Here is a 15,485-nt window from a genome sequence, read left to right as displayed (position 1 = left end):
CCTTGTCCTCATCAACATGGGGACAAGGTGCTTTGAGGGGTCACAGACCCCCAAAGCATCCTCCCAATGTTGAGGGCATGTGGCCTGGTACGGTTCAGGAGGGAGGGGGGGCCGCTCTCTCGTCCCACCCTCTTTTCCTGCGGCCTGCCAGGTCGCGTGCTCGGATAAAGGGTCTGGTATGGATTTTTAGGGGGACCCCCACGTCAATTTTTTTTTAAATTTGACGCGGGGTTCCCCTTAATATCCATACCAGACCCTTCAGGTCTGGTATGGATATTTAGGGGGAACCCCACGTCAATTTTTTTTTTTAATTTGACGCAGGGTTCCCCTTAATATCCATACCAGACCCGAAGGGCCTGGTAATTGAATTTGGGGGACCCCCACGCTTTTTTAATTTATTTATTTATTAATTTTTTTATCAATGACTTTCAATGAGTGTTCTCTGTATTACGGAGCCGACAATTCATAATAGCTGCGAGTGATTTTAAAGGACTTTTTTTCCTGCATAAATGACACTTTGTGCAGGGACAGTTCTAAGCACGGGAAACATGCGCCCCTTCACAGGCTTACTATAGACACCCCCCCCCCCCTACGAAATTTAAAGGAATATTACACTTTTATTGTTTCACTTTATTCATTATTAAAATCAGTGCTCCTGAAAAAACGGCCGTTTTTAAAACTTTTTTTTGCATTGATACATGTCCCCTGGGGCAGGACCCGGGTCCCCAACACTTTTTAGGACAGTAACTTGCATATTAGCTTTAAAATTAGCACTTTAGATTGTGAACGTTGGAGTCCCATAGACTTTAATAGGGTTCTAAAGTTCACACGAAGTATGCTATATACTAGCTCCGTCGAATCTTCTTTATACATTTGACAGACACCATAAGCCTTCAAAGACAGATTCGACCGTAATTCATGTGGATTTTCGGACGAATGCAATTTTTGAACGAAAAACAAAATAAATAAAAACGAATTTCGGGAGTAACTAAATAAATTAATTTTTCGGACGAAAACGAAATTCCGAAACAAAATATTTTACTCTGCACATGTCTACTGGAAATCACTAGGATATAAGTTGCGATAAAGTATAAGCACTCACCAATGTAACAATTCCATTCCATGGCAAGGTTGGTAGGCCACTATGGTTAAATGATGGTATGTGCCGACTGTTAGCGGCATAAAAGTTAAAACATGCGACATGCTTGTTTTTTCTTTAAATAAAAGTTCCCGTAAACAGTCACATGCAAGCAAATCTGAGATCATTGTCTGTATTGGGCGATGTTGGAAAAAGCCCACCTCCTCTTGGTACACTAGCAGCCATGCTTCTCCAGGTTCCTACATGTCTCCTGGGCTCCTGTAGGCACGAGGTTCCCATCGTGGTCAGTACTGCAAACAGGTGAAAGAGGACAGCGCATGCTCGAGATTCGGAGGGATGTCTCATCAGCTCAGGAGCAGCTGCTCAAACGCCTACGTAGGAGTGTGACGGGTTTGGTCTTCTCATCCTCTTGATCGCTCTCACATTGTCTCTGAAAGATTAAATAGGATTGTAAGCCTTTTGAGATTTGTTTCCCGCTTATTGACTGATTAGGGCTTGAACTGAACCCATTCATTCCTATGGAGAGCATGTGCATTAAGCATACCTAGCGGCATCTCCATAGTAATGAATAGAGACCAGTTGGGGAGTTGGCAGTGGCTTCTTGGGTCCTCATTGATGGATCTTTCAGGAATATGGAGAGTTGGGTTACAGGGTCTGTATTCATGGAGTTTTGTTAGTATCAGGCAGGTTTTGAATTTCCATACAAGTCCTGCCTCAAGCAGGTCAAATGCAAGTCAGAAAGAGGTCAACTGCAGGTCAGACGCACCTGTTCATGAAGTCTGAAGGACCTGATGGTGTCAGTGGGAACTTATCCGAGAGGCAAAACTGCTCAAGGAACCCCTAACAACCTCTGCAGGAACCCTGGTTGAGGAACCCTGCCTTTCAAGGGATTGTAAAGTCTCAACATTTTTCACCCTAATGCATTCAATACTTCTTTGCTGCAGAGCCCCCACTCCCCCAGACCCCCCCCCCCCTTTTCCTTACCTGAGCCCATTTGTTCCAGAACTGTGCATGAGCCCAGAGGCTCCCGCTGCTGGCTCTTATCTCATAGGACAGATTAAGGAGCCATTGGCTCGGGCCCTGAGTCCCGCTGTCTGTGTCAATGCCCGCACGTGTGGCCCCAGGGAAATTGGCTCTCCGTGGGGGCAGTCAATGAAGTGAGGGGGCCAGAAGCGCCAGCAGGGGAACCCCAGTGAAGGCTGCTCTGTGCAAAACCCTTGCACAGAGCAGGTAAGTAGAACATGTTTGTTATTTTATTTATTTATTTTAAATTAAGCTTTGCAACCCCTTTAGGGAAGCACAGGTGGCCTCCAAGATACCTAAACCATAGAGCAAACTTTTCTAAAAGAAAACCCAGAACTATCTGCATGATTGTTGCACAAAGGTCTGTTTAATTAATAGTTTACTTTTTAGCTAACCCTCCCCAATAGGTTTATAGACCCCCTTCAGACCTCATATAAAGTGTGGGCACATTGCCCGTCTTTCCATCACCTTGGGCATGAGCTACATCTATTCTTCCTATGGGCCCACTGCCTGTCCCTCCACCATGTTGGGCAGTATTTGCATCTATTTTTTCTCCAGGTACCTATGCTGTAGTACACAGCTGCTACAACGGGCTCTGGAGCAATCAATCTAAATCAGTCTTGGGGAATAGGTCCTCGCTGTATCTGAGGTCTGGGATTGGTGGAGGGGTAGGGAAACCTACTCAGCATTTTCTCTTACGGCTTGTCAGCTACAAGAAGTTGAGTGTTGTCACCCTAGAACAGGGAGTGTGCTACTAATGTATGAAAGGTAGAAAATGAATGTAGCCACCACATCTAAGGACATCTGAGGTCTGGGATTGGCGGACCATCTGAGGTCTGGGATTGGTGGACCATCTGAGGTCTGGGATTGGCGGACCATCTGAGGTCTGGGATTGGCGGACCATCTGAGGTCTGGGATTGGCGGACCATCTGAGGTCTGGGATTGGCGGTGTAGCCACCACATCTAAGGACCATCTGAGGTCTGGGATTGGCGGACCTTATGAGGTCTGGGATTGGCGGACCATCTGAGGTCTGGGATTGGCGGACCATCTGAGGTCTGGGATTGGCGGACCATCTGAGGTCTGGGATTGGCGGTGTAGCCACCACATCTAAGGACCATCTGAGGTTTGAGATTGGCAGAGGGGTGGGGAAAACTATGAAGTATTTTTAGTTAGAAATTTAAACTGTACTTGTCACCCTAGAACAGGGAGTGTGCTACTAATGTATGAAAGGTAGAAAATGAATGTAGCCACCACATCTAAGGACCATCTGAGGTCTGGGATTGGCGGACCATCTGAGGTCTGGGACTGGCGGACCATCTGAGGTCTGGGACTGGCGGACCATCTGAGGTCTGGGATTGGCGGTGTAGCCACCACATCTAAGGACCATCTGAGGTCTGGGATTGGCGGACCTTATGAGGTCTGGGATTGGCGGACCATCTGAGGTCTGGGATTGGCGGACCATCTGAGGTCTGGGATTGGCGGACCATCTGAGGTCTGGGATTGGCGGTGTAGCCACCACATCTAAGGACCATCTGAGGTTTGAGATTGGCAGAGGGGTGGGGAAAACTATGAAGTATTTTTAGTTAGAAATTTAAACTGTACTTGTCACCCTAGAACAGGGAGTGTGCTACTAATGTATGAAAGGTAGAAAATGAATGTAGCCACCACATCTAAGGACCATCTGAGGTCTGGGATTGGCGGACCATCTGAGGTCTGGGACTGGCGGACCATCTGAGGTCTGGGACTGGCGGACCATCTGAGGTCTGGGATTGGCGGTGTAGCCACCACATCTAAGGACCATCTGAGGTCTGGGATTGGCGGACCTTATGAGGTCTGGGATTGGCGGACCATCTGAGGTCTGGGATTGGCGGACCATCTGAGGTCTGGGATTGGCGGACCATCTGAGGTCTGGGATTGGCGGTGTAGCCACCACATCTAAGGACCATCTGAGGTTTGAGATTGGCAGAGGGGTGGGGAAAACTATGAAGTATTTTTAGTTAGAAATTTAAACTGTACTTTATGAAGGCTGGTGCTTTTCCCTTAGGGCTAGCCAGCTACAAGTTGTTGAGAGTTGTCATCCTAGGACAGAGAGTGTGCTACTACTCAAACTAGAAAATGAATGCAGCCACCACATCCAAGGACCAATAAGCTGCAATATAGAATATATATACTAAATATATGAGAATATTATATTATCGGGGTTTAGATACACTACATGCATACAGGAATGTGAATTCCTAAGGCTGGCTATTGGTCACATATATCAACATCTCTGTGTTTTTGAATAATCCTGACAGTATGTGGTAGATCTAAGTGACTGTTCTTTATTTTGGGGGGGTTGCCCCCAATACTTACCAGATCCTCATCAATTTTCGTGGGATGACACAGCAGCTTCATGCGGCAGAGTCGATTACACGCAGACACCATGTTGTATGACAGCTGAGGGACAGATATGATCACATACAATTACAACATACATGTACACTTCAGAAGATCAAAGAGCAAGAAAAAATCCTGGATGGCCGCACACCAATACAACACCTTTTATTTGTGAATTAAACTCCAAAACAGTCAGTCCATGCTTTGCAGAGGTAGAGGCAAATAGCTTGCGCGTTTCGCACCATGAGTTGGTGCTTATATTATCATAACTATGATTAAGCACCAACTTACGTTGTGAAACGCATAAGCTACTTTCATTCTTTAATTTTTTCTTGCTCTTTGATCCATTGCAGAGCCTGCACCTGTGTCTCAAGGAACTCCTTTTACACTGCAGAAGATGCCAGTGCTATATAAATGAATAATAGTTGGTAGCATTAGAATCCCACACACTTCTAGGTTGGATACTCAGAGATTACCAACAGTGTCGGTAGTAGCTAAGGGCTCATTCACACTATGAACAACGAGGGATTCTCTGTGCATAGGAGTACAGTGTTTGCATACAACCCTCTGTACATATCAGTCTTGGATAAGTGGTTAGGAGCACCAAAAACTTGTGTTCATCACAGAGGGATATGGAGGCCACTGATGGCCAATGACAGTCATCGTTAGAGGATCTTCTCACTCTTCTTCTGGCTGTGGTGATGGTTGTCCATACTACTGATGTCTGTGGCCTGGTCTTAAGAGTTAATGACAACTTCTAGCTACCTACTATATGTTGGACATCTTGGCTGATTATTCCCACTGTGTGGCCCCTGTTTGGTGGCCCTTTCTCCAGGAATTGTTTTTTCCCCGGAAAGAGCTCCTCCCATTTTGCGCCTCCACTGTTTTACATATAAGGTTCAACAGTGTGCATGCCTTGACCACCAAAGAGCAGAACTGCGCTATCAACCAATCACCAATAACTTGTATTCATCACAGAGGGATGTGGAGGCCACTGATGACCAATGACAGTCAGCGTTAGAAGATCTTCTCACTCTTCTGGCTATGGTGATGGTTGTCCATACTAGTGATGGTTGCCCATACTGTTGATGTCTGTGGCCTGGTCTTAGGAGTTAATGACAACTTCTAGCTACCTACTATATGTTGGACATCTTGGCTGATTATTCCCACTGTGTGGTCCCTGTTTGGCGGCCCTTTCTCCAGGATTTTTTTTTTCCCGGACAGAGCGCCTTCCATGTTGCTTCTCCACTGCTTTGCATGCAAACACAAGGTTCAACAGTTTGCATGCCTTGACCACCAAAGCGCAGAACTGTGCTATGAACCAATCACCAATAACTTGTGTTCACCACAGACAGGGCCGGATTAACATAGGGGCTATTGGAGCTGCAGCTCCAGGCCCCTTTCTCAAGATAGGCCCATTTGCCCAAAAAAAAAAAAAATCAAAAAAAAAACAAAAAAAAAAAAAAAGATTGACTTCGAGGATTGTAGCTCAGCAATCAGGAGTCACAGAGACCCCACATTTGGGGGGTATGTAGCTAAAGACCAACTCCAGCACTGGTTTAAATATTGGGCTGCTATCATCTATGGTTCCAGAGATACGGGGCTCCTTGCGCAGCCTGTCAGAAGCTACATACAGAGCGGCCAGTTTAAATACAAGCTGGAACACTCTGCAGCAGACTGAGAGGATGAACTCTCAGTGCTTATAATAATTATTTGTATATTACTTATGATAATTAACCCCTTGTCACCCAGGCCCATTCTGAGACTTCTCTCCTACATGTAAAAAACATCATTTTTTTTATGCTAGAAAATTACTCAGAACCCTCAAGCATTATATATTGTTTTAGCAGACACCCTATGGAATAAAATGGTGGTCTTTGCAACTTTTTATGTTACACGATATTAACCAGTGCCTACCCAGGGACTGACTAGTATCTCTCCCCAGCCTGTCCCCACACACCCTCTCACCTGCTGACTTGTAAATGGGGCAATCACTCCCACAGTGTTATTGTGTTCTGCCAGTGAATACAATGATTAGTGTTGCTAACTATAGCTGACAGCACTGATTGTTTTGGGAAAAACTTGACAGGCTGGTTGTACTCAAGTCGGTTAATAGGTTGACTTGTGTAAAACCAGCTAGCCCATACATAGATCGACTATGGCTGGTCTCTGCTTAATTGGTGTAATTTCAATCCATGTATGGCCCGCTTAACCACTACGCAGTCCCTAAACATCCTTCCACAAACCTTTACATTTTTCCTTCCCAGATTACTTCATCCTCCTCTCCATAGTGCCCACTGTCATACTCTCCGAACTTCTCTCCTATACATAGTGCCCACTGTCATACTCTCCACACTTCTCTCCTGTACATAGTGCCTACTGTCATACTCTCCTGTACATAGTGCCCACCGTCATACCCTCCACACTCCTCTCCTGTACATACTACTCACTATCATACCCTCCATACTCTTCTCCTATACATAGTGCCCACCATCATACCCTCCCTCCACACTCCTCTCCTGTAATTACTGCTTACTGTCCTACTCTCCACACTTCTCTCCTGTACATAGTGCCCACTGTCATACCCTCCGCACTCCTGTACATATTGCTCACTGTCATACCCTCCACACTCTTCTCTTAAACATAGTGCCCAATGTCATACCCTCTACACTCCTCTGCTGTGCATACTGCCCACTGTCATACCCTTCACTCTCCTCTCCTGTACATAGTGCCTTCTGCCATACCCTCTGCACTCCTCTCATGTACATAGTGCCCACTGTTAGACCCTCCACATTCCTCTCCCTCACCTGCACATGCTTCCCACTTTTATATTATCCATACTCCTCCCCTATGCCTCTTAACCCACAAAAACTGTTCTTTAAAATTATACTGAATATCCTCAATGTTACCAGCTCTAGAATGGGCACACATGTGTTAGTTCAACTAAAGGAAATCTCACAGTCCTCATATTTGTTCGGCCCCATTATTAGTAATTTAATTTTGTAATTACTATTGTGATGTATAGAGGAACACGGGGATGTTAGCTACTCTAAATATAGCACTTGTTTAAAAAAAAACGCCCCTGAAAATATTTTTGAAATGTTGACTATGCACCTAGGCACTGCCCAAGGGCCACAGGGTCAGTAGGGAGCCCCATTAGAGGCTCCTGTGATATTAAAGCGGTAGTAAACTTTTCTAACATTACTACTTTTTAGAGGCCCTGGGGTAGGTTATGCCATAATGTACAAGTATGCACAGCATATTAGCACTTTAGGGTACACTTAAATTGTCAGACTGAGCCCTCCAGTGCTGTGCTGTGATCAATCCGGCGGGGCCCGGGCACTTCCATCTTCACCCAGTCTTCCTTCTGGGTTCTGTGCCTTGGTCACTTGCCTTGGCCAGGCTGCATTGATGTCATTCCCACACATCCTCATGTGCATCTTCTTTCTCTCATCCCCCCTTTCTATCTCATCCTCCCTCCCTTACCCCTCACATGTCTTTTATCCCCTTTCTCTCTCGCTCTCATCCTCCCTCTCTCTCTTTTATTTAATTTGTTATAACAAAAAATAGTTAGCATTTTTATTTATTGTTTCTAAAAGGGCCCACCAAAATCCTCAGCACCAGGCCCATGATGTTCTTAATCTGGCCCTGACCACAGAGGGATATGGAGGCCACTGATGGCCAATGACAGTCAGCGTTAGAAGATCTTCTCACTCTTCTTCTGGCTGTGGTGATGGTTGTCCATACTGGTGATGGTTGTCCATACTGCTGATGTCTGTGGCCTGGTCTTAAGAGTTAATGGCAACTTCTAGTTACCTACTATATATATGTTGGACATCTTGGTTGATTATCCCCACTGTGTGGTCCCTGTTTGGTGGCCCTTTCTACAGGAATTGGGTTTTCCCCAGACATAGCGCCTCCCATGTTGCTCCTCCACTGCACTCCATTGTTTTTTGGCAGAGAAGGAGTTTTGATTCTCACGTATGTTGTATGGTTGGTGGATATCCTATAAAATGCTTCAATGTCCTGAAGAAGTGAACATTGTTTCACGAAATGCGTCCAGTACTAGGATGTCAACTGCCTATTTCTATATATATATATATATAGACACACACACACACATACAGTATATATATATATATATATATATATACACACACATACATATACATACATATATATATATATTTGTACAAATATTTATCATATTTTGATATATTTCACGGAAATTTAATATGATTTAATTTATCTGAATAAAATTATATATTTTTTAAGAATTCAGTGATTTACTGTTTTTTGGTGCATTTTGGATCCTCCATGTGAGTGAACCCTTGTTGCCGATTGTCACTTACCTTTATCCATGGGTGAATCAAACACTCCACCGCTGTCATCCTGTCGCTGTGGAGAAAACAAAAAGCAGAATTGTTACAAATCCTAAAATAAATCGATTCAGGGCAATCAGTTAAAAAAACAAAAAAACAAAAAAAAACAACTTTTGATTGGTCGGTATTGGTCCCTGAACTTTGCTCATTTGCTCTCAGTTTTGCCATCCGGGAGCAAACCAGATCAGCTAAGCATTCCCAACAGCACAAAATAATGGAGGACTGCACTGATCTTCTTGGGGTGGGTTTGCAGTAACTTGTCTATTGTATGACGTGCAAAAGAGGGGGGTGCTGCATGTCATAGGGATGCATACTAGCACATTATGCAACTGTCTTGGGGGTAAAAGTGTCCAGGAGACATGTGCAATTTGTTTCTTTCTGACTTTGTTTTTCAACGAAACTTCGACAAAATTAGTTAATTCGGAAATATTAAAATTAGTGAAAACCCGTTTACCAAATCTTTCTGAAAATTAGAAAAAAAATTTAAATCCGAAAATGAAAAAAATCTGAAAATTCAGAAAGAACAAAAAAAATCTGAAATTCAACATAAAAACGAAAATCCAAAAATAAGAACAAACTATTAAATAACTATTACTGCCTATTAAATTATAGGTATTAGAATTTCCTCTCAAATTTGGCTGTACGTGAACGTAACGGATACGAATTTATCCGAGGTTACAAATTGTCCAAAATAACAAATGCCGAATCTAAAGGAATGTAACGTAACTAATTATTAATAATAATAAATAATAATAATAATACTTTTTTATTATTATTATTTTGTTACGTTGCATTCATTTAGATGCAGAATTTGTTATTTCGGATAATTCCTAACTTCGGATAAATTTGTATTCGTTACGTCCACTAACAGCCAAGTTTCAAAGAAATTTCCAATACCTATAATTTAATAGTTCGTTATTATTAGTTAGATATTTTGTATTTTCGAATTTTCGTTCTTTCGAATTTTTGTATTTTCAGATTTTCGTTCTTATTTTCAGATTTAGAATTTTCGGATTTTAACATTTTGGATTTTTAGGAATTTATTCAAAATAACGAATTTCGATCAGAACAAATGATCCAAAAAATGAAAAAATAAAAAAAATCAATAACAAATGAAACGAAAACAAACAAATTTTTCGGCAGTGCACATGTCTAGTGCCCAGTAGGCAAGTGGTTAAGCAGGACAGCATGGAAAATTTGGCGTTCAGTCTGGATGACAAACCTGGGATCTTTGAGCAGCAGCTGTCGAATGAAGTCTTTGGCCATTTCACTGGTTTCTTTAAAGAAGCGATCGTCAAATTCATAATTCCCGGCGACTACGTTTGTTAATGTTTCTGCGTCAGTTTCTCCTTGGAATGGCGACATTCCGCTGAGACTGGGAAAAAAAAAGAGAGAATATAAGGGTTGAGTTGGCCCAACATTTTAAGAGTAACTCCAGCCAAAGAGCTACAAAATAAATCAAGTGGTTTCCTATATACTACACTTAGTTGGCGCCCTCTGTTTCCTTTATATATTGCAGAGATCACTTCCGTCTCATTGAGGAGATGCCACAGATATTTTTGGACCTATGGCCTTTTTAAATATAATCCTACACCCCCCACAGCACATTCATGTGTAGGAATGAGTTGTAGTTTGGCTGTATCCCCAACCTGCGCCATTCTCGATAATTCAAGGTGCTATAATAATTTCTAAGTGATTTGCTTTACCACCATAAAGTTCCGTAATCCTGTTCAGCCAGTCTTGTGATCCACTGTCTAGGTACGAGGGTGACATCACTGTTTACTATAGAGGCTTTGCAGCTTCCTGTGTCCCTTGCTTGGCAGATGGACTATAAAAGCTCCACCACACTACTGAGGCCTCCATGTCCTCCTCTATGTTCAACACTTCCACTGCATCACTCTCAGAGGAGGTGGCCTGTTAGTGGGTCCTGAGGACAGGAGTTGAGGACCACTGGGTTAGATGATCCGTACACTATACACTGCAACTAGTAACCCTGGAGTCCATAAGCATCATAATGCTCGCAATGGCAAGCAGTTATTGGTCAGCGAGGCCACGTGACTGTGCTGACCAATGAGGGATCTCTTCTTGCTTCTGAAATTCCATCCCAGAAGAATGGGGCTCAGAAGAAGTTCTAAATTGGTCAGCGTGGTCACATGGCTTTCGACCTCCTGGATGATTTAGCTGTGTTGTCTGTTCTCTGTGCAGTCTCCCAGAACTCTGTTTACCTGCTGTAGGTGCCACTGATCACCTCCAGCACCCCACATTGTCCCCAGCACTTCCTCCAGTGGGGAGTGCTAAAGGCCAGCTGCCAACAAAGCCAATCGGGGTGTTCCCCTTTCCCCAGCATTTCTTCCTTGACAGTGGGCAGGGTCAACGTCCAGCCGACAATGCAGCCAATTAGGGTCCTCCTCTTTCCCCGGGACTTCCTTCTAGACCAAAGTCCAGCTGCCAATGAAGTCAGGGGCCAATCAGGGTCCTCCTCCTTTCATAGGACTTCCTCCTTGCCAGTGGGCAAGACCAGCTGCCAATGCAGCCAATCAGGGTCCTACTTATTCCCCAGCCCTTCCTCCTTGCAAATGGACAGGGCAAAAGTCTAGCTGGCAATGCAGCCAATCAGGGTCCTCCTCTCTCCTCGCAACTTCCTTCTTGCCAGTGGGCAATGCCAAACTACAGCAGCCAATCAGCGTCCTCCTCTTTTCATAGGACTTCCTCCTTGCCAGTGGGCAAGGACAAAGTATAGCTGAAAATTAAGCCAATCAGGGTCCTCCTCCTATCATGGGCCTTCCGCTTCGCCAGTGGGCAAGGCCAAACTACAGTTGCCAATGCAGCCAATCAGGGTCCTACTTATTCCCCAGCACTTCCTCCTTGCAAATGGGCAGGGCAAAAGTCTTACTGGCAATGCAGCCAATCAGAGTCCTCCTCTTTCCCCAGCACTTCCTTCTTGCCAGTGGGCAAGGCCAAAGTACAACTCCCAATGAAGCCAATCAGGGTCCTTCTCCTTTCATAGGATTTCATTCTCGCCAGTGGGCAAGGCCAAAGTCCAGCTGCCATTGCAGGCAATCAGGGTCCTACTTATTCCCCATCATTTCCTCCTTGCAAAGGGCAGTAAAAAGGTCTAGCTGGCAATGCAGCCAATCAGGGTCCTCCTCTTTCCCCAGCACTATCCTTCTTGCCAATGGGCAGGGCCAAACTTCAGCTGCCAATGCAGCCAATCAGGGTTCTCCTCTTTCCTCTCCCTGTTGCACTGTCTATCACTGGTGAGCAGATACTTTGTTGACAACTCCCGTGACTTAAGGTGGCCACCACCCAGGATGCTCCATCTATGACCCTGCTTTTTATTTTTTTTTACACAATAATACAAATAATATAGGACATTAAATATTATATAAATTGAAAGAAAAATCCAGTTTGTTGATTTACCACATTTTATAAAAAATAATATGTAAAAATATACCCCATGCAGTATTGGCATTGCATTGCTATATCACAAGGCCATCCCTTTTGTAAATTGGCAATGTGACAATGAACAAACCGCACAGTAAAGTATATAAAGCCCGAACAATCCTCATCTTGGTTGCAAATAGTGCTTTGAATTGTACTAAAAAAATACTTACAGAATACATGTAATTACACCGATGCTCCTGAAAAAAGAAAAAAAAGGAAGAAGAAGATTATAAAAGACTGAAAAAAAGGAAAAAAGAAGGTGATGATTCTCATTTATCCAGGTCATAGCTGATAGAAGTCAATCGCATTCAACTGGACTAGATTTTTTTGGAACTTAAGAAGTTATGAAACATCCATAACATTACAGAACAAGTTTCAGTTCAATGCGACTTCTCCTGGCTGACGAAAGGAAGCAGATTAAATACTTTGCATGTATTATGTATTACAACCACAAGATGGTGCTAGAGATTAAAGAACAGATAGGGCACACGTGTTCTATTGATAATAAAGGGAAATTGCTGAATGGGATACTATAATTACGTTCATAAAAAAGGAAATCCAAAATTTAAAGGCAAAAGGCATAAGTGTTTCAAGAATTTATCCAAATAGATAGCAGTTATAAACCCAATCACTAAAATCTCACATTCTTTAACCTGTTAGTGCCATTTCAGAAACATTTATTTAATAATCTGTAGTAAACTCCAGTGATCCTGCCATAAAGGCCCATGTGCGGGGCACATCCTGTTATCGGGTGACAACTCAGTGTCCATCAATCAGTAGTATGACTGTGTTGTCACCCTGTCACAACGCTCCCAGTATAAGCCAGTGTTTCTCAACTAGGGTTGCTCCAGAGGTTGTTAGGGGTTCCTTGAGCAATGAACAATTTCTGTCTCTTAGATAAGTTCCCTCTGACACCATTGATCTTCTTTTTAGAGATCTGTCGGGGGTAATTCTTCCCAATGACCACAAGTGTAAGGAGCATACTTCCCACTGACCATCACACTAATGTAACAGAGGAAAAACAAGCTCTGGACTGCCGCACTCTTCAGAAGCCCACTTTCTTTTATTGGAAAATCACATCGCAGCTCAACAAACACAGCGAACATGATGAATAAGCACTACAGCTAGTGCGAAACGTCAGCAATTTTTCCTTGTTCACTGTGTTTGTTGAGCTGTGATGTGATTTTCCAATAAAAGAAAGTGGTCTTTTGAAGAGTGCGGCAGTCCAGAGCTTGTTTTTCGTCTGTTGCTAGTGGTAATAGCCAGCACCTGTGGCTTCCCATCCGAAGAGACAGTTTACAGCATGTGTGCTCCTGGAGCGGTGAGATCCCTTCCCCATCACACTAATGTATCATGAGTTGTAGATATAGTAATTTTCAGCAAGGGATCCCTGGGGCCAGAAATGTATTACAAGGGTTCCTCTGTGTTGAAAGGGTTAACAAAGGCTGGTATAAGCAGTCATGCCTGTAGGCATGATCCACTGTTGTCACCATGAGTAATCCAGCCCTGGGAAATGCCATGCAGCCATTATTGGAATGTTGAAGTGGCGGAAAAAAGGCCGCAGGAGGATCAACAGCACTAAGCTCCAGCTATGAATGAAAAGGGCTCTTCTACTCCTCCCCATAAAAAAATTAAACATCAGCAGCTACAAATTCTGTAGCTGCTGACTTTTATTATTAGGACAATTACTGTATACTTTGATGCACTTGGCCAGCTTAAACATGTATTGCAATGTATGAGAACAAAAAAATCCCTGTTTTAATGCAAAGTTTGCAAAGGAGTGTATGAGTAGAGTAGAGCAGAGTACAGTAGAGAAAAATCCCTGTTTCAATGCAAAGTTTGCAAAAAGTGTATGAGTAAAGTAGAGCAGAGTACAGTAGAGTAGAGAAGAGCAGCGCAGAGTAGAGTAGAGCATAGTAGAGTAGAGAAGAGCAGCGCAGAGTAGAGTAGAACATAGTAGAATAGAGAAGAGCAGCGCAGAGTAGAGTAGAACATAGTAGAATAGAGAAGAGCAGCGCAGAGTAGAGTAGAACATAGTAGAGTAGAGAAGAGCAGCGCAGAGTAGAGTAGAACATAGTAGAATAGAGAAGAGCAGCGCAGAGTAGAGTAGAACATAGTAGAATAGAGAAGAGCAGCGCAGAGTAGAGTAGAACATAGTAGAATAGAGAAGAGCAGCGCAGAGTAGAGTAGAACATAGTAGAGTAGAGAAGAGCAGCGCAGAGTAGAGTAGAACATAGTAGAATAGAGAAGAGCAGCGCAGAGTAGAGTAGAACATAGTAGAATAGAGAAGAGCAGCGCAGAGTAGAGTAGAACATAGTAGAGTAGAGAAGAGCAGCGCTGAGTAGAGTAGAACATAGTAGAGAACAGCAGCGCAGAGTAGAGTAGAACATAGTAGAGTAGAGAAGAGCAGCATAGAGTAGAGTAGAATAGAGTAGTGTACAGTAGAGCAGAGCATAGTAGGGTAGAGTAGTGTAGGGACTGGCCAGAGAGAGATTACTTTGACGCAGTTGGTCAGCTTAAACATGTATTGCAATGCATGTGAACCAAAAATCCCTGTTTTCATGCAAAGTTTGCTAGAAAGGGTATATGGCAGTGTGCAAAGGGTTCATTCAGGACTTCCCAGCACAGTGACCTAGCTGACAAAAACAGTTTTCGGTACGTACTAAAGATTGGAAGCTGGCGAAACCAGCTCCTGCTCATGTGACCACTGTGACCAGGGCCGTCTTTAATATTGATTGGACCCTGGGCAAAAAATTTTAGTGCCCCCCCATGCAATTTCGCTCTCCACCTTCTCTGAGACATACAATAAATAGCAGCTAGACTTAAAATCAGTTTACTGTATCAGATCAGGCAGCAATTGCGATTGGTTGCCAGAGGTTACAGCACATCATTACTGCTTACTGACTGGTTGCTAGAGGTTACAGCACTCCTTAAGGCTCACTGATTAGTTGCTAGAGGTTACAGCACATTTCTGCTTGTTGATTGGCTGCTAGAGATTACTGTACAGTAATACTGCTCACTGGTTGCGATAGGTTACAACACATCTTCTCCTCACTGCAGGGGGGGCATGATATACCTATGAATGCTGCCTTTATTTACATATCAATGCAGTTGGCCTCAGCTATTTACATATGCATGTGACTGCTATTTGCATATG

At 43.5% G+C, this 15,485-nt stretch overlaps 1 protein-coding gene across 1 annotated transcript; it reads right to left on the bottom strand.

Moving 5' to 3' along the window:
* Nucleotides 1-744: 744 nt before the first annotated feature.
* Nucleotides 745-10,479, bottom strand: LOC143973427 (death-associated protein kinase 2-like). Its single transcript, XM_077474408.1, has 4 exons — nt 10,107-10,479; nt 8,855-8,900; nt 4,479-4,562; nt 745-1,529 (listed from the first exon to the last, which is right to left on the bottom strand). The coding sequence occupies exons 1-4, from the start codon at nt 10,247-10,249 to the stop codon at nt 1,449-1,451; spliced, it is 354 nt and encodes a 117-aa protein (XP_077330534.1). The 5' UTR covers nt 10,250-10,479; the 3' UTR covers nt 745-1,448.
* Between the last annotated feature and the right edge of the window lie 5,006 nt (nt 10,480-15,485).

Source organism: Lithobates pipiens, unplaced genomic scaffold (assembly GCF_037356315.1).
Source record: "Lithobates pipiens isolate NorthernLeopardFrog02 unplaced genomic scaffold, aLitPip1_a1.2 Scaffold_82, whole genome shotgun sequence".
Lineage (NCBI taxonomy): Eukaryota > Metazoa > Chordata > Amphibia > Anura > Ranidae > Lithobates > Lithobates pipiens.
The sequence above is the reverse complement of the archived record's forward strand: the minus strand, read 5'-3'. Positions and strand labels throughout refer to the sequence as shown.

Coding starts and splice junctions, on each gene's coding strand:
- LOC143973427 (XM_077474408.1), bottom strand. CDS start 10,249: ATGTCGCCATTCCAAGGAGAAACTGACGCAGAAACATTAACAAACGTA. Junction 4,563..8,854: donor TGATTCACCCATGGATAAAG/GTAAGTGACAAT, acceptor TCTGTCCCTCAG/CTGTCATACAACATGGTGTC. Junction 1,530..4,478: donor CGAAAATTGATGAGGATCTG/GTAAGTATTGGG, acceptor TTAATCTTTCAG/AGACAATGTGAGAGCGATCA.